Raw genomic sequence first — 21714 nt, forward strand, 5'->3', positions numbered from 1 at the left:
ACCATTAGCTATACAAAGAAAAAATGTTATCATCTTTAACCCTTCATCTTCTCTAACAAAACCACCAATATCAGTCTTTTTCCAAACAACTTTTGTCCCTCTTTCAACTACCACCGCGAGCAACCCCCTGTGCAAATATTTATCTCAATGGTCATTATCGACACAATCGCCCTTTTATCTCCTTTATTTTTTTTTCAAGCGAAGGCAACCTTTCATCTATTTTTTTCTCACCATCATCACCACAATTTCCCCTTTTATCTCCCTTAATTTTTATTTTTTTCCTAACATCAATAACCCCTACTTACAACCCATTAAGGCTAGTAGCTCTTCTCCCCTTACCAGTAAAAAACCAAAACCCATCTTCACACCAGAGGGCAAAAAAATAGTAAATAAAATTTGGAACCAAATTGATTTTTCCCTTTAATTTTAAAAATTGAAGAGACCTAATATCTATAATTTGTGAAATATAAGGACTATAATAAATATTTTTCTAAAAAATTTTAAAGCCACTCATTCCATATTTGTTTTTACTTTGGTTTCCCCGTCTTTCAATCTCACCATCTCCCAACAAATTGGTTAATAATTTGGTTTAATAATAGCCGAATAAGATAAAAAAAAATTACATTGTGAACAGTTCGTCCACAATTCCATATAAGGGGATCCACATTGCATTTTTCACAATGAACCCCCCACATGTTTTAGTTTTTTAGTTAGCATTTGTTTAAATTATTTTATGCTGTAAAATGTTCTTTCATTAGTTGTGGTAATGATTATTGTTACACGTAGGCATATAGTGAATATGGCGTTGGGGGTAAAGGAGTCGCCACCTAATTATTTAATTTAAGGTCACTGGGAGACCTGGGTGTACTAGTCTTAATAGAAATTTCAAAGGTAAGAAACTGATTATAGTAAAGAAAGATATTAGCACCCATAATGCACCTTACTTGAGATAAGTTGTATTATGTGATTTAAATATAGTTTAAAGGATTTGAAGTGTTCCTAACTGTTGACCTATTTATAGTTCAAAATAAAGATTTACTTTGATGAATAAATCTGGCATTTCAAGTATTTTATAAGCTTATATACCCAAATAAATTCTTATAGAAATGATTCATTTAAGTGCTTTGACAGGATTCACCTATCCTGAAAGGTGAAAGGGTTCTCCATAACTCGTTTATTATGGTAAAAAATACTCCCAATTAAAATTTATGAATATTTAAAATAACCTAAAGATTTTCTAGTCAACTTTTGATATTTAAATATTAGCCTACTTATAGGTCCGATATTTATATCAGGATGTTGACAATTAATTTTCATGAATTAAAATTCTTAGGGTTATTGAAACATTGGCCAAATCCTTAAGGAATTTTACAAACTTATTGTAAATTCCCAAAAAAAAAAGAGGAAAATCAACACAAGTATTTTCTAAAACCATGCTAAAAAACATTTTTCTTTTTCTTTTTTATAAATAAAATATAATTTTTTTTATAAGAATTGGGTCTTATGCAACAAGTAAAAATCATTTTTGTTTTATTTTTTAAGGCTATGTTTGGAAAAAAAAATTATTTTTGTTCAAAACAAAACAGTCTAAACATATTTTAGTTTACTTAAAATATAGTTTGTCAAATATGTCTTTAAGACAAAACTCTTTTTATCAAAATAGTGGCAAATTAAACAAAGTCTTAAGTATTTGGTCTGATTTTAACATGAATGGGTTGACCTCAAAACACTGGTTCAACCCTGAATAGAACCAAAAATCAATGTTTAACCCAAAAACTAAACTAAAACAAACCATTAACCACAAACAAATCAAAACCATAAAAAAATACATAAAATTTTCTAACAAAAATAAATCAAACACCAAGAAAAATAAAAAAGATGAAGAACACTCAAACTCAAACCCTGCAATTTAAACATTAAACCAAACTAGATTTCAAGCAATAAAAGAAAAAGTTTTGTTCGTAATCAAGCACGGATCAAGGATTAAGTATGCATTTGCTTAGATTATTAAACATCATGATTTTTATCAAAAATGGATTTTAGTTCAAAATCAAACCTAATATTAAAACCTACAAAAACATATTGTTGATTCATGAAAACCCTAGATTATCTACTAATGATGATATATGAACTTGAAGAAACCAAAATCAAATCAAAATGAGATATAAAACTAGCATTGAAGACAATATTCTTCAAATGAACATGAAAAATATAAACTCAGGTTGCCCAGAAAACCCAACATATATTGTTATAAACCCAAAAAAATACATTTTAGGCCTCCAAACTAAGCTCCCTTAGCCCCAAAACCATATTATTATAAACAAATAGGTTTGAATAAAAAACACTAACAAATAACCTCAAATCATCAAAAACATGTATAAAATTTCAACTTTCAAAACTGTAGTCATATTATTAGCCAACAAAAACATCAAAATTCAATCAAAAACTGGCTCTTTAAACACTTGTGATCCAAACTAAACTTAAGAAGCATCAACAACTTAGAAAAAACCATCAAACATCTACTATTACATTTGACAGATTCTAAAATTACTATGCTTCATCAAAACCAAGCACACAAACACCTTTTAAACATCTCAACAACATTAATAACAACTTCAAAACAGGATTAAACAATCAAGACAATATTTTCATTCATTAATCCATATAAATGATAAAACATAAAGTAATGTTAAAAGGATTAAAAAACGTCATTAAAGATCAAAAGGGCATGAATGGGCAAGTCATGTGAACTTTAGGAGTTCTTAAGTGTGAACACATAAAAATATTTGAGAGTTTTACACAAATAAGTATCTTAGCCAAGGCAAATTGAGTTGGCCATTGTCGAGGCTTTGCTGAATAAACTCCGATGTAAACGCTATCGAATGCCACCAGAACTTGGTAGAGGAGATGCACACCTTTCATTTGGATCCATCCTTGCTCTATTTGGAGGTTTGTAACTCCATATTTATTGGCTTGAAGGTGCCAACTTGATCAGTTTATAATTTGAAAATGTAGTGATAACTGATCAGGGACAAGAAGTTGGAAACTTTTATGAAATAATTGGGACATAATCATAATATTTCATTGAAATGAGGTTGTAGAGAGGATGTTCTTCTATTTGTAAAAAACCTCGTGCCATTTAGAAGGTTAGAACTCCACAACAAGCTCTTGGAAGATGCCAACCCGATCATCCAAAACTGTTAAGAAAAAAGATGAATAATAGGTGAATGACAGGTCATCTAAGTTAACCCTTTGAAATTAAGGTTTTTAATATGAGATCTGACATATTTCATTTTAGTTTCTATTCTTTTAATTGTTTTTAATTGCACTCATAATTGTCTCCTAAACTTTTATTTTTATGCAATTCTACACATGTTAAACTCAATCACCAACCTCAAAGTTTAACATCATTTTCATCTTAGTTCTTGGTTTTTAATTTGTGCACTTGGACCCATAATTGACCATCAAACTTTTAATTTTCTATAATTTAACCTCTGGTTTGATCAATTTCAGCCCCTGAAGTCTTGCACCTTTTACGATTTAGTCCTTGGTTTTGAATTTCTTCAATTAAACCCTTAATTGGCTATTAAACTTTAATTGTTTCACAATTAAGCCTTTGATTTGACTAATTAAACTTTTTAAAATCCAATTTCAATCCCCAAACTTCAATTTCTTCTAGTTAACATCCAATTTGACTCCAAAAAACTAATTTTTCTTGCAATTAAGTTCTCAATAAAATTAATTAATCCTTTCAAAATCTTCATTAAGTCCTTACTCATTCAAATTTGTATTTCTTTACCCTAAATAAAATATTCTCACCAATTAGGCCTTTTGTCAATCAAAATTGAATCAACAATTTTATTAATCTTGTATATTTTGGTCCTCCAACCTTTTCACATGTTATTTTGATAATTCGCCACCAACTTGGGTAACTTTCTAGGCTTTTTTCATGTATATCCTCTTGTATTTTTCTATTTTACTTTTCTTTTTCTTCTCTTGATTTTTTTGAAAAGTCAAAAAATAAGTAACAAGAAGTTGATAATAAAAGTGACACTGAAACTGGTAATGGTGTAAAGCTGGTAATGGTGTAATGATAGCAAATAAAATAATGCTGCTAATGACAAATATAAAAATGATTATGAAGTGGTATGGAGTGGCAACCATAACATGAAATGGTATGGAATGGCAATAATAACAATAAAGATGGTGATGATAGTAGCAACATTGCAATGGAAATAATGGTTAAATAATCATATGATAATAGTAGATTACTATGGTTTATAAACACTTTATAAGTTGAAAATATTTTTTAATAAATAAAGTAAATTTTTAAATTATCCATAAAATATTATACATCAATTAGTTTTTTTTATGAGATTTTTACAGGAAACAAACATGTAAAAATCAAGAAAATATTTTTATGTAAAATACAAACATGTAAAAATCAAGAAAATATTTTTATGTGAAATATTTTATATAATACAAACATCTCATAAACCATTGCTCTTTCTTCACTCCAAATCCTTGTTCACCTTCTCTCTTTAAAAACCGCTCATATGTTTAGTAATTACATAGCATGTATATTATATTAATCATCTTCGTTGCCTGAAGCAAATTTGGTGTCAGTAGTGCAATTAAGGTTATGTTAGTCCACTTAAAATTAGAAACGAAAGCATTTTAAGTAAAAAATTAATTATTATTTTTTTGGCATTCTTCCACTACGGGAATGTGATTCTCTTTTGAGGCTTATGCAAAAGCCAAATCCGCAAGAAAAGTCAAATGTAACAAAAAAGCTCAAGTTACTGTTGGGTCAGCCCCTTGATACCAAACTCCTTATCTCAACGACGAGGTTTTTGTGCTCTTCACACGTATGGAAATCAATGCTTCTTCCAAGTACACAAGTTTCTTTTGCAACAACTAGAAGCAGACTGGAGTTGCTAAAGACTGGAAAGACATTTTGCATATTGCACACGCACGCCTACTGCTATATACGAGGTATATATTTCTGAGAACAAAAATGTCGCATAATTCAGGTAATCAGAGATAATGTAGAGCTGTCAAATGCAAAAACAAGGTTTCAACGAACAAACAATCTCAGCTGAATGCTACCGTGTTGTCCAAGCTGAAGCCATCATTTTGACGTTTTGTCTAAACCAATCCTAAAGAAGCCATTAAAAGGGTTTTGCTGTGCTTGCCTGGTTCAAATCCTCGAAGAAGATTCAAACTGAAACTGCAAATGTTACCCCAGGTTCTGAGAAATAACCTGCAAGCTTACAAATACAAATCCTATAAATTACATGCACCACAAAATTAAAGAAAGCACATTAAAGAGGTTGGGAGAAGAATAGCATTCAGTTAGTGGCAGAAGTCCAAAGCAGATGAAGACCTAATCAGTCCCCCAATGAACCAAAGGAAAAACCAATCCCTAAAGCAGCTTTATAAAAGTACATATTTTATTAGGCAAGTAGAGTATTCACATGACTATGAAAATTTTCATATCATGCCAGAGGAAATAAGATTTCAAGACTTTGAGGAAACTTGATGAAATTACTGCTATAATGCTGATATAGATAACTGTACTGAGAAAAGTAAGCTTGCCTCTGATATTAATGGCTTAGCATGCTCTTCCCACTCGGTAGCCCACCTTGAAGAACCCATTTCTAGTGCACCATTTCTTAGCAGCTTCAGTGCATCACATTCTTCTGGAAAACCCTTAAACAGCATCTGCACACATTCACCGCAACATCATTTTTGCCATGATACTAACCAAACTGAAAAAAGAAAAAAAAAAAAAAAAAAAAAAAAAAAAAAAAAAAACAATCCTTAACTGTAGCTCCACTATCTTTCCATCTATAACTTTGTTTCAAGTGTCAGTGCCTTTATACCACATACCATCAGTTTTGGGCAAGTTGCTTAAAATTTTCCTCGCTTTTAGTTAATTCATGAAAAATATTATCTTAACAAAGCAATTAAAATTTACCAAAAGTTCATCAGCTAATTCTGATGATGATGAGAAGAGAAGACCATTTTTCTCAACTTTCACGAGCTCCTTGATGCTTCCAATCAAGAGTGCCAAAGAAAACATGGCAAATAAATGAATAATGCAACTAGAACCTTGAATCACATGCTGAAAAAAATAAACGGTAAGGCTTTACCAAGAGTAGGCAACAGCGCAAACAGGTAGTCCACAACCAAACATGTCCACGACCTGTGCCAGAGATTTTTATGGAGAGTAATAACATAACTTTTGTGCAATGAGTAAGTGTTTGTATCAGTCAAGAAAAAAGCAAAACAGTTTTCATGCATATTTCAACATTGGGTTTATACCTTCATGGGAAGGTCCAATCCTGATGATGAAGTATGCAAGCACACTCCAAGGTCTGCCGAACCTGTGAATGTGTAAGAGAGATGGGATTACTTCACTTGCTTGAAGAAATTATAACAAAAACCAGTGAGATGGTTTACTACCTAGAAGCAATGGATAATCCTCAGCTGACAACCACATGGTACGAAATGCAACACGCTTAAGATGTAACCGTCTTATTTTTTCTTCATATTTTTCTTTTTCTGGCCCTTTACCTTCATTCATCGAAAAAGTGAGATCCCAGGTTAGAAGTTGTTTCATGCCAAAGATACGAAAACATTCATTTGGGAGGCAAAAGAAATGTTGATAAGAAAATGAAGCAAACAAAAATATCACCTGTAATGATGAATAACAACCTAGGGTACAAACATTGCTTTCCAGCTGACATTTCATTCCAAAGAACTTCCACAGTAGAATCATCTTCATTTAGAATAGCAGCAACTCGTCGATCATACATAACTGCTGCCTCAAGAAGAATGCCAAAATCTTCATCTGCTGTCCTGCAAACCATTCTCTCATTTTAACATGCTCTGGTAAGTTTACTTTCAATGGAATTATCTTAAAGGCAACACTGAATTACTTGAGAGTGTTCCACTATGCAAGGTCAACTAGTTAATCAGGTGGAGTACACTAGAATTATTACTCTGCATGGTTGAGATTTAAGGTTAGGATCGTGAAATATAGGGAAACATGGAAAAACCTGGGTTTGGTATGGAAAAAAGACATATATCAGGGCTTCTAATTAGATTACTAGGATAAAGAATTTCTCATTAGTGATTTGTTATTATAGTACTGATGATAGGGTATATTTAAAAGAATTTGAACAGAGTTCTGTGTTTTCCTTGCTCTCTACTTGGAGGATACTTCTTTCCTTCTCCTTTCACTTCCATCATTTCAACACTCAAATGAAGGAAATTAAACCACTTCCTTTCATCCCTCCAGCCAATCCAAACAAAATAAAAGGGAAAAAATCATTTAACAATGATGCAATACAGTAGCTATGTTCACATAACAAACTTAAGATAACCTATAAGTGAAATGATATTATACAGTTTGAGTGAGAAGGAAAACTGTAAGAACCACCAAATATGTCAATGGCACCATAATCTGAGATTACTCAGCAATTGGGGCGTATACTTGGCTCATCAGCGTGAGCATGAAAACTAAAACAGAACAACTCACCAGCTTGTACTGCTTACAACAAGAGCAGGCCTATTTGGCTTTAAGAAAATATCATCAGCAACCATGGTTGTAAATAAAGTCTCATTGAGATTAGGGCTACCCATTCCCACAGCTCCTGCAAATAATGTATAACTTAAGCAAATAAATCTGGATCTAACCGAACCTCAACAAAGATAAGATCACAAATTTATTTTGTCAATGATATTACCATGGCTGGCACAATCATGAACTCCTTGGGACTCACTGATGTGTTTACCTAACCTGCAGAATAACTACAATGATCCATGATAAATTTACAATTCAGTGTCTTCTTACTGAAGAACTTAGCATGAAACATGGGTTCACCTTATGTTTCTCCTCCAGTGAGGCAGGATGAAAAAACTCAGGTGGCTGATCATATAGAACTGCAGCTCTGTCAGTTTAATGTACAAAAGATGAGTAATAAACCCATAAAGATACGATAATAAAATAGTACAAATCAGAATGCAGAAAATCTGAGCATGTTGAGCTGACCATCTTACTTAATTCCCCAGTTTTGAGTCAATTCATGTTGCATAACCCTTGTTACACATAGGGAACCATGAGCCATCTTCCCATAATGCCTCTCAAACCTAAGCAAGTAAGAAAAACCAAGACATCTGTCACAGAACCAACAAAACTGATAATTCACAGGGCAAAGGACAATCAATAGTACCAACGATATACTGTCACAAATTGACTATTTCTTCCGAGCGATAATGCTAGCAAAGTATAACCAAAATTATGCCAATCGACAATAAACTTGGCATTTCTCAACCAGCTTGCCCATTTTACAGCTACCAGAGTTGGAACAGACGGAGGATTCTGCAGAAGCCAAAAACAATAATGAGACAATTCTTGGCTTAATCTGTGAGAAATCCAATAAAAAGATGCATAGACAATATAAGTTTGCACACATACATATGTCAGCTATAATGCCCAGAACAACAGAATGCTATATATACTTTACAGGTTAAATGTATTACCAACAAAACAAGATTGCAGGTTGAATAATTAACAATGGTCACTTAAATGAGGCAATTCTAACACGTTCCCAGCAACAAAGCATGGGCTCAATAAACGTTCCGTAGTCTCTACTTGATTGGACTAAGTGCCTGAGTTTCCAGCATGCATTTAATCCCACAATTTGACAAATAAAAGTTAGGACACATGGAGGCCTATCTGAGAGTCAATTATCATCTAGGACTCCACCAATTCCACCAACACACAGCCTGCCCCTTCTCTCCACTGTTTCCACAACCTAGACAAAAGCTCACCTTTTCTACGGCAAATTGCACTTTCATACCACAATTTCTATGTGTGTTATGGGCAGCATTCAAAAGGTTTTTTTTTTTTTTTTCCTTAAACAACTCATTACACGGGTAGACAAGAAAGTCCTAAGAATTATGGTACTGGCATGTTCTGACCTGCACAAGGAACACATCGGGGGGCGGTATTTTGACACACAAATACCAAAGAAGCATAAGAAACTGAAATAACGGCTTAAGTAAAAGCATGAATGGCTTAAGCATCTTCGGCAACCCCTGCGGAATTGATGGCCACTGTTTCTGCAAAAAAAACATTAAAATCAATAGTATTATGATGGAATAGAGATATTCAAGTAAGAGAATGCGAGATTTTGAAGTGATAAACACCATTTTGTGGATATGGATAGATTGATTCTCCCGCAATGCCATATGGGGTTCAGAACCTGCAGAAAGTTTGAATCAAATAATCAAATTTATTAAAAAAACACACAAAAATAAAATAATTTGAAAATGAAAATGAAAATGAAAAGGAGGGGTACCTCCATAAGCAACAATGTCAACTTGAAGAGATGCCTGACGAGAAAGGGAAAGAGCGTGATACTGCATTCGAGGGCTTCGGCCTATATCTCCCAATACCACTACGCATGCCCTCCCTCTTTTCCCCATCTGATCTTTCTTTCTCTTCACTTCTAATCATCATTACAAAATCGGATAAAGATCGATTCGGTTGATTTTATCAAGAATTAAATAAGAACGAATTGGAGCGAGCGAGCAACAGAGAAGGAGAGAGCTTACCACCAAATTTCAACGGAGTTTGCTATTGCAGAGATGTAGCTGAAATTGAAGTTTGCGGAGCTAGAAATGATCGGTGTGGGCTGGGTTCTCTCAAATAGGCCTTGTAGAGATTGTACTGTATAGAATTGGTTTCATTTCAAACCAGTGTTATAAACCAGCCCGGCCAGACGGATTGACCAAACCAAAGATTAAACCAGGTAGGTTTCCTTTAAAACAAGGCATGTATCGGCCCGGTTAACATTTCAAGTGGATTTAGAACATAATAAACGAATGTGGTGAATATATTATAACATATTATAATTTTTTAAATTAAGAAATGAAAGCATATTATTTACGTAACGGGTAAGATTTCAAGTAAATGTCTAACATGAAAAAAATTACATCATAAATATGTTTTCATATATTATAGCTTTTTTTTTTTTACTTGAAAAATAAAAAGATATTATTTATGTTTTATAAAATAAACTAAGAATTTTATGATCTGACATATTAAAAAAGAGTTGTCAACGCTACTAAAATATTAAAGTTGATAGCTAATTTTCATAGTAAAAATAAAAAACAAATTCACATACAAATATTTTACATCAAGTATCCTTTTTATTTTATACATTTTCATTCATTTTTTTCTAGTAGTTAAATATGGTTGCTAATAACAATTGAATTCTATTTTTATATTAAAAAAAACCCATATAATTACAACTAATTTATATAAAATATAAGATGAAAAATATTTTATATAAATTAAACTAATTTATTTGAATAATCATTCAACAGAAAAAAGTAAAAAAAAAAAATCAATCACTATTTAAAAATACAAAATTAATTCAATTTGTTGAAAAAATTAGAAAGAATGTATAAATCAGAATTTATATAGAAACAATTAATGAAAAAAAATAAAAACAAAAAGGTCAGGTTTTAATAGAGTAGACCTATGCGCTTGGCTTTAATCAAAAACTCAAGTGTGTTTTTTTTTTTTTCATTAAGAGTTCTGCAACAAGTTACCTGCAATGATAAATGAGCTTGGAGGCAATCGAAAAATCAAGGTTCTAGTTTTTGAACCTTAAAAATTTAAATTTTATTTTATTTTTTACTTGAAAACATCTTTAAAACACAATATAAACTATGAAAAACCACTTACTAAACCCATATCACCCCTAAAAACACTTCCAAAAATGAAAATTAATTGAAATAAAAAGGATGTAATTCTATGTTTACTGAAATACTTATAAGAAAAGGACAAATATATTAAACATCTCTTAAAAAAAACTCATTAACATAAAGATTATCTTCAAAATATAATCAATTAATAATTTTTTTCTCTTTCTCTTGTTGTTTTGGCTATTTTATCTTTCCTCTTTTAAACACATATACTATAAAAAAAATGCACAAAATAAATTTTTAGATCTAAACAACTTTTCATGTGTGTTTTAGATTAATCAAGTTATTTCCTCATGTTTTACATTTTGGCATTCTTTTTTTTTCCTTCTAAATTTAAACTATAACTCATTAAATTGATTATAAAATGATACAACTACAAAAATAAAAAATAATTTTAAAAAAATCAAAGCACTATTCAAATGAACAACACCCCACGTCAAATCTTTTAAATGTATTAGTGAGTAGTTATAGTAAGAAAAATAGTAGTAATTAGGCAATCACATAATTTTATTATGTATTAAAAAAACTAATATACTTTTATTATTTTGATTTAAAAATAAAGAATGAGTGATAAGTTAAAATTATATTTACATGTACAGATATATTCAATTAAAAGAAAAAAGTAAGAAAGAAAAGAAAAGGAGGGAATTTTGTTACCTTGTCTATTACATTGTAGATAAATACAAAATTTTAAAAAAAATCCAAGTTTTAATTTCTATAAAAAAATTAAATAATAGAAAAGATGAGATATTATAAGATCTTATATCGGCGGGTGAGGAGTTAGTTGCTGGTCTTATTAGTAGTGTGAGTGCTAACTTGTCAAACACATTTTTGAGAGCGGTCTTATTAGTAGTGTGGGTGCTAACTTGTCAAACACATTTTTGAGAGCCAAGCTCAGAAGAGAGCTTGCGTTACTAAGAACAAAATCGTGAGGTTGACAAGGCCCAAAACGAACACTATATAGCAGATTGGGTCAGGCTGTTACATTTGATATCAAAGCCAACTTCACTAGCTGTTTGATGATACCAACAAGGTCATCAGACTTCTTAAAGGGATGGATTGTAAAGATCCCACATTAATGGGTGCATGGTTAGCTACTAGACTTATTAGTAGTGTTGATGCTAACTTGTCATACATATTTTTCGGCATCAGGTTTATAAGTGAGCTTGCATCACCAGAAACAAAATTGCAAGGGTAATAAAACCTAAAGTGAATAATATATGATAAGTTAGGACGAACTGTTACAGATATTTTAACTATAAATTAGTCAAATAATGTTTATTTTCCATTTATGAGAGAAAATATAGAAAAAAAATATATATTTAACTCTTATTCCAAAAAAAAAATCAAAATTTTAGTGGCCTCAAAATGCTCTCAATCAAGCTATACATGTACTGTTGCTGTTTACAAGAGATGTTTAAGAGTATTGTGCTTCAAAGTGTTTTTTTATATATAAATATATTAAAATAAATAATTTATTTATTTTTTAAAATTATTTTTAATATTAAAATAATATGAAAACATTAAAAAAATTAAATTAAAAATACGTTTCAATGCGAACAGCAAGACATTCATACGACTCGGCAACAAAATTGGAGAAAATCAAAATATTTTATACTACGTGATTTCATAACCCTTACGAGCTCCACCTTAGCTACCATTCTAAACAAACTGAACCTTACGGATTAGGGCAGGATTTCAATTTTCTACGAAGCTCGTTTCTTCATGCAGTTTCGCTAGGGTTAAGCGAAGCTCTAGGCGGGAATGTCCCGTGCTTGTTTCAATGCATGCTTACGCATCGAAGTTGCGCACAAGTCGTGACAAGATGAAAACATCTGAAGGAGCAGAGTTAACTGCCTTAGCTTTCCTTTATGTTGGAAATCTGGCATCCAAACTGTTGGAGCCTAGCGACTTGAAGACCATGCATTTAATATCTGCACTTGAAGGCGAAAACTATAGTATATAATATTTTTTGTTTGATCAAAGAATATACAGTGAAGCAGCACAGTAGCCATAAGATTGTAACCATCCATCATCAATAAGAAAAGCTTGAAAATTTCAAAAGATTTGCAGACCCATCAATAGGGTAATGACATCTTTAAATAAAAAGGCATGCTCTCAACTTCCCAGAGTAAAGTTATTAGGCATGGGGCTGCTAAGCATCCAGGGAATGTTTCTATAACCTTGGAGCTAGGCGATTGCGAGGATGGTCCCAATCGGCTACAATGTGGGCACGAGTGATTTCCTTGAGGGAACGGCAACCACTTAACGCCATAGTAAGTTCAAACTCCTCACGCAGCATTTGAAGTACTTTTCTCACACCAGTCTCTCCTTCAGAAGCCAGTGAAAAGACCACTGGCCGGCCAATCTGTCATCAAGAACACCACCGAACAGGTCTCAATTCTCAGTTTCTTTTAATGGATGACAAAAATGAGAAAAGGCTCATCTTGTCAAATGAATTCCACATCAAGTTCAGTGACTTGGAAAAGAAACAGGCCCTTAATTAACAATAGCTGTGCACTGTGGTCGATATTAATTCCTAGCACATAGGCGGATCATAATTATGTAGCCCTTTTCTTAAGATTGCCAAAGGAAAGCTGTGACTGTGTCAATGTTTGATACTTACGAATATGCCTGAGGCTCCGAGTGCCAATGCCTTGAAGACATCAGTTCCACGCCTTACACCACCATCCAAGAACACTGGAACTCGTCCTTGTGCAGCCTTGACAACCTGACATCATCGATACAGAGATAAAATACAATCTCTTTTTTAGATTGTGATCATTTTTTTAATCGACTTAGCATTTGTTTCAGGTAGAAACATGTTGAATTACCTCTTCCAGCGCCATAATAGTGGAAGGGACATAATCGAGTTGGCGAGCACCGTGATTCGACACAATAATCCCTGCTGCTCCAGCTTGAATTGAAAGCCTTGCTGCAAAACCAGCAAAAAAATAAAAAATGTTCAAGCATTCACAAAAATTATAAAAGTGACTGTCAAAATTGCTATTATTTGTATTGTTCTTACTATCCTCAGCAGTGAGTACACCCTTCACTAGAATTGGCAGTTTGGTGATTGTCTGAAGCCACTCCACGTCCTATTCATAATCCAAAAGAAATCAATGGAGCAACTCATCTATACTAAGAATTAACATATAATCACGCTATATCAGTATTACAGTCTACAATTACTCTAAGATTTTGAAAAAATCTAAATTCCTTACCAAAGTAATTTGGATTGCCTAATGATCTTTGACAAGCTCAGTGATCTTTCTTAACTTCCAATACAAAGAAATCAAGAAAAAAAAGTTTTTATTTAAAATTCTAACATCTTACAAGTCTTAAGAATGTCCAACCTCTTTTACAAAATGTCTCAAATTCAATTAAAACAAATAAAAGAAAAATATCTAAATGCTTTGTCCTGATTCAAGTAGTGGCTTATAAATTAACCCGGAGCCTCCGAACATTTCAAATCTCAACCATAGAGACCAATCTAGCATACCTTCCAGCTCAGTGTACGATCAATTTGACCAGCAACATACGACGCAAGTCCAGAGTCATCAGCCTGCACCGCTAACGAAGCTAATTATGAGTTGTGTAAAAGAGAGTTATCAATCTAAAATGTTCAGTTATACAATTATTCTTCTGAGAATCATATAATTATTCCTCATAAGCAATTAATTGGACTCACCATGTCCATTTTTCCAAGGTCCAAACCTTCAAAGTTCTTCAATGTCAAAAATGGTGGCAGAGTAAATCTGTAAGAAAACCAATCAACAGAAACCATATAAAGTCACAATCAGGATATACCACTCCTCTGAGCAAATGGTTTGTTAAGGTCGATGTTAATTTAAGTTAGCACCTGTTCTTGATGTCAGCCTCCCTGCGGCCCAACCTTGGGGTATCAACTGTAAGAGCAATAGCCTTGAAACCTGCCCTTTCAGCTCTTCTGACAAGCTGAGCAACAACATTCCTGTCCTTGTACACCTACGAAAATAAACAGCAAAAGCATTTGTCAAGCAAACTACTGACATCCGCAAGCACACCTGAAAACCAAGATATTTTGATCCAACAAATAGAAGGACGTCAAACATAGTATCTCAAGCTTACATAGAGCTGGAAAAAGCGGATGCCAGGTCCAGTGGATGCAACCTCTTCAACGCTGGAAGTAGCCCACGAGGACAATGTCTGAAATAATCAGGAAAACATTTTAAAATTAAGTACAGCGAAGGCGTCTAAGATTGAAGTTGAAGAAGCATCTATGATGGGAATGTCAATGATTTAAAATTTGTCAATAACATTCTTCAGAAGAACAGCTGAAAAAGACGGACAATGGAACAGTTTTAAGGAAGAAAACAACCAGTAGAGATACGTGAAACACTCACAGTTTGAAAAATATCACCACAACACCACTTCAATGTTTGAGGGTATACACTTCAGGTAAGGGTTTCACGTAATATGATTTATATTAGACATTTAAAACAATCACATATCCCATAATTGTAAGCAACATAATGAACATTGAAACATTCTTTAAGTACTTGCAATCACCAAATTATCAGAATTCAGGGAGGAATGTGATAAAACATGAACAAACAGGCACATTACATTAGCTGCTCGATCCTCTATTTTGGTATGAACTAGTCGAATTAGTGCTATCTATCCTTAAAACAGAAACATTAGCAGTGCCTCTCAAGGTAGAAAACTCAGTTTATGGAACGCTGCAGTGCTCGTATCTAAATGAAACACAGAAGATGATGAAAATCAAACCATGATCGTCCCAGCAGCCGATGCAGCTCTTGCTGTTGCGTACTCCCCTGTATTAAAGGAGAAGGATTCTATCAAAATAAGGACCACGCCCGTCTTCACCAGATTCAAGGGCCAGATTAAACCATTAGCAGAAGAGATCCATTACCAACAACAAGCCAAAATCGAAGCACACTGCTACATACCTTCAGGATGAGCCATTTTCTGCATGGCAGTTGGAGCAATCATAATAGGCATTGATATTTTGAATCCCAAGACAGTGGTGGCCATGTCTATTTTGCTCACATCAATAAGAATACGGGGTCGAAACCTATGTATAATTCAAACCAAAACAAACACATTACTAAAGATGCAAATTACAATCAAGTTCCACATCCTGCGTTTTGTCTATAAACTATAAAGATAAAGAGACAAAGGCCCACAAAATTCTTGAGAATGCATTTCTGTTTTCTGCTAGAGTCCACTGGTCCTCTGCACCAGAAGCATAATAGTCAAAGACCATCTTTGGCAACTTCTGCTTAGCGATGGCCTCGTACTCCATGACATTGGTTATCTCCATCTTTAAAATCAACTGTTAAATCCTCCCACTAAACAATCTGTATTTAAGAATTAACAAATTATTGCCAATCAATAAACACAAGAGGCCATGTAAAAAATTCAGTGCAAGAACAAAAACACAAACACATGATGGGTTCCCAACACAACTCTCAACCAATACTGTATTATCATTATACTATACTCATGCTGAAAGAATCTTCACCAGCGCATCTAAAATTACAATTAATACAAAAAGAACAGACACCCTGAATAAACTAAAAGAAAGGGAACAATAGTAAAATTGTCGACAAAGTATGAACCAAAAAGAAAAACTTGTAGAAGTCCAGGTACTAGAAACCAGCAAAGAGTCTCAAACTTCAAGTGGATTCCCCGTATGGTGTGTGTGTGTGTGTGTGTGTGTGTGTGTGTGTGTGTGTGTGTGTGTGTGTGTGTGTGTGTGTGTGTGTGTGTGTGTGTGTGTATAAGAGAAAAAGAACATGCATATCTTTAACTTATCTCCGAAGTAACTATAACTATAATAAGGTGTGAAGTATAAATCAAGAAACTTTTAACGCTTTGTTTAATCAAGCACGCTGTAAAAAAGAAACATTTGCAGCTCCTTTTTCTGTCTTGAAGTTTTGAAACACTCAAAAGACGCAAGATAAACAAAAACCTCTAACTTTAAACAGCTAAAAGAAAAGGATAATTAAGAAGTGATAATTTGTAGCAGCATGAGAAGAAAAATAACAGGTTGTATGCTCATAAACAGAACCTCAAGAACAGGGTAAAGGATACAAGACCACTGTGGTTTTACATCCTAGCAAGCAATTACTAAGAAACTAAGAGTGAAGAAAGGTAGAGAGAAAATCAAAACAGACCTTGGAAAAGCAGCAAGAGTATGCACTGCATGCAGAGAAAGCAGATATAAGTGAATATAGTCAGAGAAAGAAACAGAAGGCAAAACAAGGAGGTTAATTATACGTAGGAATATGCATGGAGACAAAAATGGTGGGGCTGATACTAGACCATATGTATGCACAGGGGTTACATATATCGGATAGGGATACAAGAGTACAGGAGAATTAAAAAAATATAAATGCATGGCGTTGGTGTGGATGAGCATTTGGAGGTGGGAATTTAAGATCAAATCCTATCGTTGCAACTGGGTGCTTCTCGTCCACATAGCGTTTGTGTGTTTCGCAGCCTTTTCTCCTTCGATATCATTGCCATCACCAATTTTTTTTTTAAAAAAACTAATGAAATATAGAGATTATGTTTAATTTTGTTGAAAGATATTTCATTCTATTAATTTTTATTCATAAATCTTGTTTAAAATTACATTTAAACAAGATAGTGGTTATTGGAATAATATAAAGCTTATTGCAGATATTATTATTGATAACAACAATTTTTTTTTATTTTCAAAATTCTTTAATAATTAAGTATTTCTATTTATTTTAGTTTAAATATAAATATATTATATTATTAGTATGTATACTATTTTAATCTCTTATGTAATTTTGGATATGTGTTTAGTATTCATACTGGTTTATAGTTTTAATTGCAAGTTTACATGATTTATAAAATAACATGCTTATAATTTTAACATATATGAACTCTAATATTTTCTTGGATAACTTTTTGTTTAGTATATTCTTATAACAATAAACCGAATAATCCATGTTCAATAATGTAATTAATCATCTAATTTTTAGACAACATAGATATGTACTAATTGTGCTCTTTATTTTTATAAAATATAAGTTTTATTATAAAAATTATCCAAAATTATTATTATTATTATATATAGAAAGTGAATACAATTCTTGATATACAAGTAATTTCTCAAGTTTGAATAATTATATGTTTTTAAAAAATAAAAATAAAAATAAAAATAAAAAAATTAATTTCTTAGCTATTATTTGTATAATTAATTGATTTGTATGACACTCCCGTAACTTAAGAGTTTATTTGATATTATGAGCAGTTGTTTTTTAAAATATTTTTTACTTGAAATATATTAAAATAATATATATATATATATATGTATTTTAAATTTATTTTTGATATTTACATATCAAAATAATTTGGATATAAATAAAAAAATTAATTTTTAGTAAATAAAAAATTTAATTTTTTAAATACTTTTTAAATATAAAAATAAACAGATAAATATGAAAATAAACAGATTTGAAATGTTAGCGGGCTGATTCTAAAATAAATAAATAGAAGTGTCAAGTTGGGCTAAGAGCTACCACTACCTTAGCTAAGGCTAGCCCAGCGTATGTTAATTTAGCACTGAACTTGGACAGACTGCTGGCCCATATCCAGATCTTTACAGTTTTATAACTGAAAGACCCAATTCCAATCCGTCTCAAACGATTTTTTAATTTCCTGCCGAGAAAAGAGGCGAGACTAGAGAGCAAGGAAAGCAAAGCATAGCTTCTTCACAACTCTACTCTCCTCTCCTCTAGTCTTCTCTACTTCTCTCCAGGTCCAGTCGCTCTAGCAAAACTCAACTGAGAAAACCAAGTAACAGAATCTCGCAAGTGCGTGGCAATGGCGGATCGGAGTCGAAGTTTCCTGAAAGAAGGAACATTAACGTATGCTTATATTCTCCTTTACATTGCTCTCTCCAGTGGCCAGATCTTCTTTAACAAGGTCAACTCCCATCTTCTCTCACGCTGTTTCCTATCCTTTTCCTTTTCATTTCTTCATTAAGTGATTGATTGATTAAGCGTCAGTGTTCTGTTGAGTTTTTGGGCAAGATTGCATTAAAGCCTATCGTTGTTGGCATTTGCAGTTGAATGCTCCTTTATATATTTATATTTATAGGGTTTATAGAGTGAATTTAATGTTATTAATATTTCATTTTATGAAATTTTTTCATGATTTTGTTTTACAAAAGTAGCTCACATGGGTACTATTTAATAAATTGATCCTTTGTGTGGCTAATGTAAGGTTTTGTTTAATTGCAGTGGGTTTTGTCATCTAAGGAAATAAACTTTCCTTATCCTCTTGGACTGACTCTGCTTCACATGGTTTTCTCCTCTGTTTTGTGTTTTGTACTAACCAAGGTTTTCAAGGTATTGATTGATTGATCGATCGGGCTCTCTGATTATGATAATTTCCCTCAAGCAACTCTTAATCTTGATTTGTAACTCTTTACAGGTTATGAGGGTTGAGGAAGGAATGACCCTGGAAATGTAAGTACAAAAATTAAAACTTCTCCGTAACTGTTCATTGATGAACATCCTTGACAATTTCATTACATATGATTGTGCTTTGTACTATATCTAACTGATGTTTGTGTACCAAGATATACAACTTCAGTTATTCCCATTGGTGCAACGTTTGCAATGACTCTGTGGCTGGGAAACACAGCATACCTTTATATATCTGTGGCTTTTGCACAAATGTTGAAGGCTATCAGTAAGTGTTTACTGTCTTCATTTTCGTCCCTCTTTTACTAGGTTTACAGTGTAAAAAATTAACATGGTTTTTACATGATCAATGCTACATTCAACGAATTTAAAGGCACAAAACTTCATGAACACACAATGCTCTGGTTGTGATTACGCTAAACATTTTGCCTCTTTTGTTAATGTGGGTGATTCATGTCTTTGTTGTTCGTTATATTTATCATTTTCCCTCTTACATCTTGATAAATTGTTGTTATGAGTTTGAATAATCACCTGGATCTATTCTGGATATTAATTATGATCCTCAGCATCTGTGACTGCATCTCTGTTCAGTTGCTAGAGTTGGCCGGTTATTACCAAGTACTTTGGGATTTGTCCTTGTGGATGCTTTGTGATGTTTGATTTCTTCAATGAGATTTGCAGTGCCGGTAGCTGTTTTCGTTCTTGGTGTAGCAGCTGGACTTGAAATGATGAGCTGCAGAATGCTTTTCATTATGTCAGTGATAAGCTTTGGTGTTCTAGTGGCTTCTTATGGAGAAATAAATATCAACTGGATTGGAGTTGTGTACCAGATGGGTGGAGTTGTTGGAGAGGCCTTGAGACTTATTTTTATGGAGATTCTGGTGAAGAGGAAGGGTCTGAAATTAAACCCTATATCTGTCATGTACTATGTCAGTCCCTGCAGGCAAGTATTATTTTAATCTTTAACTAGTAAAACTTCATTCTTATGGAAGTGTTCCTTACTAGTTCCATGAACAGGAAAATTATCATCGTTTGAATGTGATTTTTGGTTCTTTTATGCAGTTCTGTTTTCCTGTTTATTCCTTGGATCTTTCTGGAGAAATCAAGGATGGAAGCACATGGGACATGGAACCTTCAACCACTAGTGTTAATACTCAACTCTCTCTGCACCTTCGCTCTCAATCTATCAGTTTTCCTTGTGATCTCACATACGAGTGCTCTGACCATTCGTGTGGCTGGAGTTGTCAAGGATTGGGTGGTTGTCTTGCTGTCTGCCCTTTTATTTGCAGATACGAAGCTAACAATTATAAACCTGTTTGGCTATGCTATTGGTGAGTGTCTCCATTAAGAAGTCTAATGATGTTATAAATGCCCGTTTAGTTAAAAATTAAGAATGTTTTTCATGAAATTCCATTTCCAAGAACAGACCCTTAATATTTGTGCTTGAAAGGCCCTTGTGAAATGTAGAGAAATCCAACAATTTACAAGTGGCATTTTGCACAAGTTATGCTAAACGGTGATTTTTTTGAACCTGTTGCAGCTATTGCTGGTGTAGCAGCATATAATAATCACAAATTGAAGAAGGAAGCTTCTAAAGGCAGTTCTGATGAATCGAAACATCCTGAATCCATACCTTTGACTGAACCATCAACCTCCAACAGTTAAATATACCATAGAGTAGTGTGTGAAGACATTTTTGAGGTATGCAATTACACGTAAAGCAATCTTTTGTTGCTTCTGTGAGATCAGTTTCTTGTATCTTGTATTTTTACTGTATTTTTTGTCTGTCAATTTTTCTGCTTGCAATTTTTATTTTTCATCAAGAAACTACCTTGCATGTTAATAGTGGACTTTGTATTGAAATTCGTCATCATATGCATTGGCTCAGCTGCTCCTACTTTGGTGTTTCTTTTTGTGCCAGTATGGAGCTGAATCTAGTGGAGGCAATGATGTGTAAAGATGCAAAACCCACAAATGCATCACTATGAAAAGAAACATTTGCGGAAACGTTTCAATGTTTGAGGTATTTTTGTTTGTAGACTGCTGTCCATTTTTTTTCTGTCACTTACTTGTAAGGAGAGAAAAGGAGGCGGCGAAGCAATTGTGTGATCCCTCGTCCCTACATTCCTTTTCCTTCTTCATCTAGAAAATACCAGTATCAATGCCCGGGTACACATGAAATTCACAAATGTATAACGTGTATAGTTTTAAATTGGGATAGTAGATGCCGATGTGCCATGCCTGCAGTTTACCTTTTCACATTTTCGTGTTCTTGCGTCTGCTGACCGACGACAGTAAAACTTAACCTCTAAGAAAAATGTCAAAATTTTCATTAAGATATAAGAATGTTTCGCCATGCCTTTCATGACCTTTCGGTCAAGTCTATTATGGTGTAAAACTGTTTTTTCTTTTATTTTTTTTAAAATATATTAAATTAGTATTTTTTATTAAAGTGTTTCTA

At 33.0% G+C, this 21714-nt stretch overlaps 3 protein-coding genes across 5 annotated transcripts; 1 reads left to right on the top strand and 2 right to left on the bottom strand.

The window, feature by feature from the left end:
- Positions 1-4782: 4782 nt before the first annotated feature.
- On the bottom strand, positions 4783-9732 carry LOC105113808 (UDP-Glycosyltransferase superfamily protein). Of its 3 annotated transcripts, XM_011010140.1 has the most exons (16): positions 9628-9732; positions 9372-9521; positions 9220-9275; positions 8992-9132; positions 8241-8389; positions 8068-8157; positions 7892-7958; positions 7755-7818; positions 7547-7661; positions 6701-6864; positions 6469-6579; positions 6328-6389; positions 6156-6208; positions 5981-6056; positions 5599-5724; positions 4783-5263 (listed from the first exon to the last, which is right to left on the bottom strand). In XM_011010140.1, the coding sequence occupies exons 2-16, from the start codon at positions 9496-9498 to the stop codon at positions 5240-5242; spliced, it is 1425 nt and encodes a 474-aa protein (XP_011008442.1). In that variant the 5' UTR covers positions 9499-9521; positions 9628-9732; the 3' UTR covers positions 4783-5239. The 3 variants fall into 3 exon arrangements, with proteins under 3 accessions (XP_011008442.1, XP_011008441.1, XP_011008440.1); XM_011010139.1 differs by lacking the exon at positions 4783-5263 and having other exon boundaries at positions 5296-5724; positions 9372-9518; positions 9628-9726; XM_011010138.1 differs by lacking the exon at positions 4783-5263 and having other exon boundaries at positions 5297-5724.
- A 2993-nt stretch (positions 9733-12725) lies between these two features.
- On the bottom strand, positions 12726-17117 carry LOC105113810 (peroxisomal (S)-2-hydroxy-acid oxidase-like). Its single transcript, XM_011010141.1, has 12 exons — positions 16968-17117; positions 15975-16148; positions 15738-15862; positions 15556-15602; positions 14896-14973; positions 14648-14772; positions 14477-14543; positions 14288-14350; positions 13814-13883; positions 13620-13720; positions 13412-13516; positions 12726-13153 (listed from the first exon to the last, which is right to left on the bottom strand). Exons 2-12 carry the CDS (start codon positions 16109-16111, stop codon positions 12962-12964), a joined length of 1110 nt encoding a protein of 369 aa, XP_011008443.1. The 5' UTR covers positions 16112-16148; positions 16968-17117; the 3' UTR covers positions 12726-12961.
- Positions 17118-18451: 1334 nt separating this feature from the next.
- On the top strand, positions 18452-21512 carry LOC105113811 (Nucleotide/sugar transporter family protein). Its single transcript, XM_011010142.1, has 8 exons — positions 18452-18750; positions 19068-19175; positions 19261-19295; positions 19409-19521; positions 19935-20196; positions 20316-20584; positions 20794-20954; positions 21175-21512. Exons 1-7 carry the CDS (start codon positions 18649-18651, stop codon positions 20916-20918), a joined length of 1014 nt encoding a protein of 337 aa, XP_011008444.1. The 5' UTR covers positions 18452-18648; the 3' UTR covers positions 20919-20954; positions 21175-21512.
- Positions 21513-21714: the final 202 nt, after the last annotated feature.

Source organism: Populus euphratica, unplaced genomic scaffold (assembly GCF_000495115.2).
Source record: "Populus euphratica unplaced genomic scaffold, PopEup_1.0 scaffold632.1, whole genome shotgun sequence".
NCBI classification, from domain to species: Eukaryota; Viridiplantae; Streptophyta; class Magnoliopsida; order Malpighiales; family Salicaceae; genus Populus; species Populus euphratica.